Here is a 10,019-nt window from a genome sequence, read left to right as displayed (position 1 = left end):
TGATCTCGGGAACTACAGACGATAGATGCATGAAATTTGGCGAAATTGTCGGTAACACTTTATAGTTTTGCTGGCATGAAAATTTTGGTAATTTCTTTGTTAGTTGTTGAGCTATTTGTCGCCAAAGTTTAAGATTTTTTCGGGGCTGAAATTTTGTTGCTTTTTGTATTATAACCTTTAAACTAAAAATATTTTGTTAATACATATAGAACAAAAGTTGTTTAGAATAACGAGAGCTTTCATTTAAAATTAAGAAAAAAGGGCTGGCCCCTATAATTAGGGGTCAGCAGCTCATACACGTATTTTTCTGATAGCAAAAATCGTTATCATTTTATGAAAAAAAATTAATTCAGTTCTTGTTAATATATTAAATAATGTCATTTGGTATCAAATTAAACAAGTTCTGTGCTATATTTTGTTTCAAATTTCATAAAACAAATATGTGAGAATCGTACATGAACGAGTTAATATGTGTACATAGACACACAAGCGAAGAAATGCCACATTAAGGCCCAGGCATTTACTGCATTACGTTGTGTTGCGTCTTAGATAAATTGTTGTGATACAATTTCATTTTTTTTTTCATCTATATCATTTATGAATTAAATGAACACACATTATTTAAAGGGATATTAAAGCTCAAATCAATACAATTTTTAGTGCCCAAAAGCATTACATACGTTTTTCCTTACGTATAACAATAACAAAAATTGACAATTTTAAGGTTAAAACACATAACTTATTTCGATATATTATAGTTTTAAGTGTAAATAAAACCAATCTGGTTTACGTAATTAACTACCGACGTTAGTTCCGAAGATGCTTCGTCGCGCGCGCGCTGCTGACAACGAAGATTACCGAATGTCTGCAAGCATGGACACCGATGACGAAAATGTGAGTTTTAAAAAGTTTTTTGAATGAAACATTGTATAAAAACATCTTTAATGTAAGAAGGCAATATATGTGATACAATAAACATTCAGTGAAGCGGTAAATAAAATTTAATTGCTTAGAAAACGGGTCTTGTGTTTCTCACCCTTCAAAGGGGCCCAAAACGGGGAAACTGTAATATAAAACAATACGATAATTTGACCACAAGTACCTGAATTTTTATCAATCAGTCGCTCAATAAGCCAAACATAAAAAAATCGTACCTCCTCTATAAATATATAAATACATAAAAATAAATATATATATGAGGTAGAGTTTTATTTATATTGGGCTTATAGTTGAGCAACTGATCGATATAAATTCAGGTGCCTGTGATTTGACATGCATCATTTATGCATTACCTGACTCATTGTTTATGGCGAAATATTTGAATACATATTGTATCAGTCCGTATGAAAAAAGTGAATTGATAAATTGAAGCATATTAAAACAACTTGTATATTTTTGTAGATTTGACATGACACAAGGCCTAATTTTTTTTCATAACTAACATTTTAGTTTTGATATCCCATAAAAAGAATATTGTAATCCCGTTGACTGATTATTAGGCCTATATCATATAAAAATTAAAAAAAACAATGACATGGATGTTGCAGACATCTGAAGAGGAACATATAAGATGTGATGTAGATAGAGTGGTACGGGGGCAGGGAGGCAGAGGTCAAAGAAGAGTAAGGAGAGCAGGACGCATGACCAGAGGTAGAGGGTTGACAACGCGTCGAAGTCGTGGACGTGGTGGACAAGATCAGACCCCCAACAGAGCTGAAATAGCAGCAACTGCCAGAGTAGAAAGATCCACAGAATTGAAGGCAAGGTATTTATAATAATGACACCAGTGTAAGTAAATCAACAAATTATTGGAATCATACATAGACATGATTGTGGGTTCATTTGCAGGAGCGCATTAATAACCTTCCAGAAGAAAACGTGCGAGAGCTGCTCTTTGATGTCACCAAAAAGTATCCAGCTTTAGTGTTTGATATTCTTGAGGCAGGAAGCAGGACTAGGGTGCAGCAAGGATATCACCCATCGCCCGACCAGGGAAGCCCAAACTGGTGTTCCTGCAGGAATTGTAGAGAAATGCCAACCGAAGCAGAACGGCTATGCTGTGGACAATTGCCAGAGAACTGCTTCTCCAGGATCCGAGTAATTTGCTTCTCAATACTACATGTGTAATGTATTGTGCACAAGATACTTAATTTTTCAGTCAAATTTTAGCCTCGAAATTTAATCATCCTTGATATTTACCGCAGTCTATAACATGGTACCCTATTTAAATTCTTAAGCTGATCAGTTTTAATTGTGCTTTGTAGGATTTTGACCTTGTGGTTCTAGATGAGTTGATCCTTCATGTTGCCAGAACATATAGGCAAGATGTCCTGGCAGTTCCAAATGACAACGATTGGAACAGGGGTAACCGTCATACTGCCTACAGGCAATACATTCTCTGGCAGCATGGCCGACTTGGTGCTGGGAATCGTCGAGTGATTCCAAGCTGTTGCGTGTGGAGGATTAGAGATACTTTTCCTGATCCTTTTGGACAATATTCAGGGTTTGTGCATGGCAGACTAGCATAGCAGTCCCTACCAACTCCAGACTTTTAAAATCTCATTGCACTGATGTTTGTATATGAAATATGTGTAACAGTATATCAATTAGAGATTAAAACTCATACATCTTTTAAAATTTAACAGTCTGTTATTTAATTCTTCTTTTTTCTGCTTTTGTTCAAACATACATGTACATGGATTCATTTATGTTTCAAGTGACATATAAAGTACATACTCAGCATAGAATGATAATATTGTTTTGTAAGAATTTGTATCCAGTCCTTTAGCATGCATTGTATTATACAACAAGATATCTGTGAGCTAATGCTCACTATCAATACCCCCGCTCTAATGTGAATATGCAAAATAAACAAAGTTGTCATTTAACAGGAAGTTGACGTCCGATTGGTACAAAAAAATATCCCACCATATGGCATGCCTAAACAAACAATAAGTAAAAATTTCAAGCATCTGTGATAAATACTTGCTGAGAAAAATGTGACAGAAATTTTTGTTACGGACACAGATGGAAGGAAAGACGGACAGACTGACGGACACAGGTAAAACAGTATACACCTTTCTCCTTCAGAGCAGGGGTATAATAAAATAAATTCAAGAGTCCCATGAATAGTCTAATGTTTTGTCTGGATCTTCAAATCGTGACTTCCTCTCCTTCACAAGTTGTGCAGTTGGGGGAGGAGGAATGCGGGCCAGAGTCTTCGATATTCTTCTTGGATCATCTGCTTCCAAAACAACATTTCCACTCATTCCTTCTTCATCATCTAATCTTCTTCGGACAATCTTTTCAACCAGAGATTGGATGTAATTATAAGTTTTATCCTCCTTCAATTCGTGGACGGACCATATTCCACTTTTCTTGTTGAAGGATCTCTGATACCTGTAATAGTTTAACAATTCTCAACTACATTATAATATATTATGGTATTTAATCTAAATTGTCGAAAGAGCTTGTTAATATAGAGTTCTCAGTACATGTACTATGTAAATATTACAAATGTCCTAAGACCAATGATTGGATACAGACCTAACACTTCCATCCTTGTTAATCTTTGTCTCCCTTTCCAAATGCCCGTTGTGATCCAAGGCTGCAAGTCTATTTCGTGCCCTGTACGTGGGTGGACCGTACGAGTATCTTTTAGAGGCATACACCAAAATCAAATTTTGAAAGTTTTCAAGCTCAGCAGTACTCCTAAAGAAGAGAAAAATAGAACAAAGATGTATCATGTAAGTTGAACATTGCATTCATAAAAGTTTGAACACTATACATTTACATACATGTAAATCTAACATACTTAACATTTAACATGTTTTACCTGCAGTTTAAATAGTAGTGTATCTGATTTAAGCGTCTCTTATCCATGACAACATGGCGTAAAGCAATGTGAGCAGGAGAATCCTTTTTCAGCCATCCCTTCGTTCTTTCCTCATTCAGGGGACCATGCTGACAGGCATTTATGCCATTGTCACTGTAGGAGAGAATCCACTCATGCTCATCAGTGACATGGTGAAGCAATCCAAACCATATGCCCTGAAAAACATTGACAAAAAAAATAATATATTTATACATAAACTTGTAGCAGTGGATAGTTGACCAAGTAAAGAAGAAACTTACTATGAACGTCTCATATGTATCGCTAACTTGCGCTGCATGCCAAAAATGGTTCATGATATCCTTTGTCCATGGCAGTAATTCTTTTTTATTTGACTCTTGTCCAATCTAAAAAAAAAAAACCAGAAGATCAATTTTCTTCATGAATAATCAATAGAGATGAATGAAATGCTTTTATTTAGTTTTGGTGATCATACTTACTGACATTATTTTCTTTCCCAAATTTTTAGTACCATGCCAGATGTCAAATGAATGGCAAATATTTGGGTAATCTTTTTCTGAGAAATGAAAACAAAAACAATATATAAAGAGAACACTGATTAAAATTAAATCAATTCAAAATTTAAAAGTTCAATTTTTATGAAAAATGAATTTAATATAGACAAAAATTATTTGAGTGAAACTTACTCATGATAGAAGCAACTTGTACGTGAGCATCAGTTACAACTTCAACAACTTTCAAACCCCTGTTCAGAAGAAACTGCAGTCCTTTTACAAAGCAAGATTTCTCTAAGTTTGTACTTTTTAGGTCTGTCATTCTTTTATCCATAGTAATTATGCAAAGGATCTTCTTTGTGGTATATTCCATGAATGTGTAGGAACAGTATTGCGCTGAGTGCCCAGGGCTGTCCATTCTACCATCACCTGCAAAAAGCAGAAATATTCTTAAACCTTTTCAGCAAACATAAACATAATACCTGGTACTTTTAAAGATTTGAAAATAAATATTCTAACTTGAAGTACAAGTATATGTACACACATAATATAATAGTAGTTTATTTACCAAGAATGACCAATTCCTGACCACGAAAAAGATTGATGGTTTCTTCCTGCTTTTCTAACCAAAAGTCATCAATTGATGGTATAAGGTATGTTCTTTGAATCTTGTGAAATGTTGTGCTGCTGATTGCGGGCAAGTTCAGAAACTTTGCAAATAAAGAAATTTTTTGAAAGTTGTTCCCTGAAAGCAGGACAGCAGATGCAAACATCAGATCCCCACTGTGCATCCTCCAATTCAATATCGGCTGCGAGCACCATTTCTTGATAACATGTCCTTTTCTACATGTCTGAAATCAAATTGAATTCTTCTAAATAATGTTATAATATTTTCATCTTCCTTTTAAAATGCAAAGAAAATAATTATGGCCATGATATATTTTAATTACAATTTTGAATTTAACCTCCAAATAAAACCAATACATGTAATTATCAAAATCCACAAAATATTTGCATTCAACTTAATCATCAAAACTTGTGATAAATGAGCTCACCCATTTCAAATGTAATGCTGACCCAATGATGTTCTTTGTCAGGTCTACATCTGATCCACATTCCTTACATTTTCCCTGGATGCATATATCTATCAATTGCATTAAACACTGGTAATAAACAAGAAATGGTTGATCTGAGGTCAACTTCTCAGGGTTGATACTTGTTATTTTAATCAAATCAGGGCCTGGATCCACACCCCCCTCTTCCATAATATCATCATCATTATCATCATCATCATCATCATCATCATCATCATCAGAACCATCATCATTCACACCACTGCAAATCTTTAGAGAATCAAAATCATCATTGTTTGGTCTGGAAAAAATTAAATGTATAAGTTAACAAAATATCATATTTAATGTACTTATGAGGTTAACAAGAAGAACAAAGTAAAAAAGCACAAAAGGTATATGTACCTTATAGTGATATTAAAACTTGGGTCATAATCCTCATCAGACCTGTGGCTTTCATTTTGGCTTTCTGATTCAGATATATCTATAATTGACAACCTAAAAAAAAAAAATGCATTCAATGTATCGAGTATGCTTAATAGCCTAATAAACTGAACGAAATTGGGTATCTAACACTTACTCAAATGGATCAAGAAAACTGCTTGATAGCTTTGATTTTTCCTTTCTAGGCCTTTTTGTTGGTAATGCCTGTATTCCTGATATTGCCCCATCACTGAAAATAAGAAGAAAATTTAATCAAAGTACTGAAGTACTGATGGGAGTTGATTTTGTCGATTATCATTTATTTTAAAATCAACTTATCTTGCATGGCAATTAGTTTCTAGTCTGTATTTGAATTACCCACTTTTTTATTATATGAATTTTAGATTTTTACAACAAGAATATCGAGAAACTCCATATGAATCATTTTGTGTAATATTTAAAGATAGATTTCAAACTTGTAATATGTATTACGGTGCGACCGTTGGGGCGAGCGCAGCATGTGATAAAATAATGAATTATGATAAAACAAAAAAAATAAAAGTAGCGACGAAAAGTAAATGAATTTGAATGCAGAATAAAATAAACATGCCTATTTTTTCCAGTAAATTTTCATTATTCATAATTCATAAGATTGTGTTATCTATTTATATATAGAATTTATCTCGGATAAATTTAAATGTTGTTGAATAATAAAGATTTTAACATAATGTACAAATCTATAAAAAAAAAATTGCTGATCATAGAAGGAAAATGGATCCCCCGGGAGCATGTAATAAATGGAAGTGAAAATAAAGACACTATTGACCAGCTAAAGAGCTATAGGCATACTACGCACTCCCAATTCTTCACCCGGATTAGAATTTTCCTGATTTTGAGAATTTGCGTTGTGTCGGCAGTTTATTTACAATATGCATGTACACAGTCTTTTATCTTGTTCTCGTGAGAGTGTGAAATGGGAAACCATAATTACAGGGAACTACTGGGACGATTAAAACAATGCATTACTGGTCCGATTTACTGACGCCAAAAAAATCCGTTGAATGAATGTGCAACTAGTCCGAATTTTCTATTCACACACGCCTTGCCGGTAGAGCTCGCTTCGCGCCGGCGCTGCGCACCAGCGAGCTGTGCTCGCTATAAGTAATCGAAGCAATTCTAACAATTTTATGGATCCAAGCACTATTGATATCGAATTCTAGTCTCATTCAACCAGACGCTCGGCCGTCTCCATTAATCTTTGACAAGCAAAAGAGCCTTTCTGCTTCTCAGAGATTTATGGAGACAGCCGAGCGTTTGGTTGAACGAGGTTATATTAAAATCTGGCGTAGGAATACATGAGACTATAAAAATATATCTTATTTGTTCGTATTACCGGGTATATAAAATCTGACTATTTTCAAAGTGTTAATTGATAAGTTTCCTGAAAAACAATGCTTCAGCATACATCACTTTAAATTTTTCTATTAATTTCAAGAACTAAGTCTTGTCAGCGGTGATGATTTGTGCTTAGGTCCAAACACTGTTTCACTTCTGGTTTGCCAGAGTAACTGCATAGGAGAGTTGATTAAAATCAACTCCCCAAAAATGTATATATATATATATATATATATATATATATATATATATATATATATAATTAACATGGTTTAAGAAATTGTAGAAATTTTTGTCTCTGACTTGCACAAGTATTAATTTTTGCTCAATTTGATTAAAATCAGCTGTTTTGATACACTATCGCTCTCAAAAGCGGTAGCATATCACAACGACTGATTTTAATCATATTGAATTTTTGCTGCATATGTATAAAGTACATACTACTTACCTATCTGTATCTGTGTTGGAGATCTCTGAAACATCTATTGGAATTTGAACACTATGTTGATGACTAGGTCCTGGTGTTGATGTCAGACCATGTTTTGCTGTCAAATCAGGAGTTGCCACAACAGCATTGCTTTTCTGTTTAACTGGCAGTTCGGTATCTTTTTCACTCTGATCATACCTTATGAATTAAAGATAATCATTTATATTTCAATAGAACAATAATTTTGTTTAGGACAGATTTTTTTTTTTCAGAAGAAAGAAGTGTGAAATTATTACAATAATAAGGAAAAGATATGCCAATGAATAGCATAACAATTATTCATGGTAAATTCTAAATTATAGTAAATAGCTCGTTTGAACAGAGATAGAGGATATCTATATTGTGTGATTTTATATTTGCTTTATCCAACAAGTTGAAATGGTGTATATATTCGCGAGGCTTATTTATGGTTTGAACAATCAACATGTACTATAGTAAGTTTTGTAAACTATTAACACGAGTCTGACATTTTATTAATTATAGAGCTAAAATAAAACATGTCCTTTTTTTATTTTACATCTTTTGTAAAAAATAATGGTAAATGTACTAATTAAACTTTAGCTGCCGCTGAAAGCATTTGGACACAGGAGTTTGAATTTTTATCAATAAAGCCAAAAAACTTACTTTATTGACTGACCCATTAGCTATGCGTAAGCATTCGCTATGCTTACGCATAGCTCATGGGTCAGTCAATAAAGTAAGTTTTTTGGCTTTATTGATAAAAATTCAAACTCCTGTGATTTGGATAACGTTAGACTACCATCCGAATTTTCTCAGACCGGGAGCTACAGATCTCCAACCTCAGACAAATTAGTTATCATATTCTACAACAAAATATCACCCTCCATATCTAACTAATAATTTATCATTTTATTTTCAACGAGTTAACTTCGTAAATGCTAAATTTCCAATTTCTTATTTAGTTTTTAGGATTACCCCTTGGGAGGCCCCAACGAAGTAAACAGCATCCGTGAAAAATCTTCCCAATCTCTCTGAAGGTTATTTTTACAAATATATTGGTATAACGACGGACAAATCCATGCCAAATCAAATCGAGAATAATGAAACATTATTTAGGCTAGAACTAATATATTTTATACAATTTCTGACAAGGACTACACCATGTACATACCGATCGAGAAGAACTTTGGCAACTTCACTATGCGTTTGTAGCCGGAGGGTCGTCTTTAATTCATTCCAACGGTTGTACTGTTCACCAACATATACCCTCGACCGGTTTATCAAAGCGTTAGTTTCCTTTTTCTTTCTTTTCCGCCCAGAGTCAGTTAACGTGGGTTTTCTTCCACGACTGGACTTGGGTTTGGCGTCCGCCATCATCATCCGAAATGGCCGAAGTAGGGTCAAACAAAAGGTCATCAGAATATGCAAATGACCAATTGAATTTTTGTCCAGGAAGCATAAATTCAGCGAACATTATTCGAAGCTTATATAATGGGTTTAAACGGAGGAATAAATGAAGACTGTAATATAATATCATTAAATATAAGAAAAATGGATATATGCGAGTCATTTGGAACGTGATTGAATTGTTAACAAAATTACCAACAAAATGACGTTTATTATCCGTTTAAACGTTCTATGTGCAACTATTTGTCGGGGCGCCCCTGTTTGTAACCCCCGCGCGCGCGCCGAATGTAAACAGTAACGAACGGCATTGTAGAAAAGAGAGAGCCGTAATGCAGAAGAGAAGTTGTGTATTCTTTCTGTGTACACATGCATTTTCAATTTACTGTGAAACATATGAACATGCACAGGGAACAATGCTACATATTTGTTTAAGGAGGATATTTTTCTCGTGTGAATCGTTTACGAGGAAATTCTAACAGCCACACTTCTGTCGACGATCAGCCGTTGATAAGCTACGAGTAATAAAGGAGAAAAGATGGACATTAAAGTGTGTGATTTATGTGGATGTTACTGAAGAAGGTGAGGCTTTTACTCCTTTTAAAGTTTCTTGTTAACTGGTTAAAATTTAGTATATAGTATAGATGTGCATGTAAGTACGTGCACACTGTTAGATGTTTTTGTTATGGTGTGGGTGTTTGTTTACTAACGTGTAATTTTTACATGTTTAATGGATGTTTAGACTCGCTCGAGGTTCATGGGGGACTGGAAAGGGTAACTGAATTTATCTATTTAAAAAAATAACAGATTGTGAATTTTCAACTCAAAATTTAAAGCAGAATCTAATTAGAAACATATCATATATTCTTGTGCAGAAGACTCCAAATGTAGTCATGAATACCCTGTAGACATAACTTCAAGTAAATAAAATT

At 34.0% G+C, this 10,019-nt stretch overlaps 2 protein-coding genes across 2 annotated transcripts; one reads left to right on the top strand and one right to left on the bottom strand.

Annotated features, from left to right (window-relative positions):
- Positions 1-625: 625 nt before the first annotated feature.
- On the top strand, positions 626-2,642 carry LOC128187872 (uncharacterized). The gene is made up of 4 exons (XM_052858520.1): positions 626-894; positions 1,548-1,760; positions 1,849-2,097; positions 2,265-2,642. Exons 1-4 carry the CDS (start codon positions 820-822, stop codon positions 2,526-2,528), a joined length of 801 nt encoding a protein of 266 aa, XP_052714480.1. The 5' UTR covers positions 626-819; the 3' UTR covers positions 2,529-2,642.
- Positions 2,630-9,298, bottom strand: LOC128187868 (uncharacterized). The gene is made up of 12 exons (XM_052858517.1): positions 8,855-9,298; positions 7,684-7,860; positions 5,998-6,090; positions 5,823-5,915; positions 5,403-5,721; positions 4,916-5,198; positions 4,540-4,776; positions 4,333-4,409; positions 4,135-4,239; positions 3,836-4,050; positions 3,547-3,711; positions 2,630-3,399 (listed from the first exon to the last, which is right to left on the bottom strand). Exons 1-12 carry the CDS (start codon positions 9,097-9,099, stop codon positions 3,114-3,116), a joined length of 2,295 nt encoding a protein of 764 aa, XP_052714477.1. The 5' UTR covers positions 9,100-9,298; the 3' UTR covers positions 2,630-3,113.
- Between the last annotated feature and the right edge of the window lie 721 nt (positions 9,299-10,019).

This window comes from Crassostrea angulata, chromosome 6 (assembly GCF_025612915.1).
Source record: "Crassostrea angulata isolate pt1a10 chromosome 6, ASM2561291v2, whole genome shotgun sequence".
Lineage (NCBI taxonomy): Eukaryota > Metazoa > Mollusca > Bivalvia > Ostreida > Ostreidae > Magallana > Magallana angulata.
Note: the sequence above shows the minus strand (reverse complement) of the source record. Positions and strands in the feature narration are given on the sequence as shown.

Bases quoted from the DNA above. Each gene is read 5' to 3' on its own strand.
- LOC128187868 (XM_052858517.1), bottom strand. From the start codon at position 9,099: ATGACCTTTTGTTTGACCCTACTTCGGCCATTTCGGATGATGATGGCG. The intron at 5,916-5,997 runs GTAAGTGTTAGA...TTTTTTTTTTAG, and splicing joins AGTTTTCTTGATCCATTTGA to GTTGTCAATTATAGATATAT. The intron at 5,722-5,822 runs GTACATATACCT...AATTTTTTCCAG, and splicing joins AGTTTTAATATCACTATAAG to ACCAAACAATGATGATTTTG.
- LOC128187872 (XM_052858520.1), top strand. From the start codon at position 820: ATGCTTCGTCGCGCGCGCGCTGCTGACAACGAAGATTACCGAATGTCT. The intron at 895-1,547 runs GTGAGTTTTAAA...TGGATGTTGCAG, and splicing joins TGGACACCGATGACGAAAAT to ACATCTGAAGAGGAACATAT. The intron at 1,761-1,848 runs GCAAGGTATTTA...GTTCATTTGCAG, and splicing joins AAAGATCCACAGAATTGAAG to GAGCGCATTAATAACCTTCC.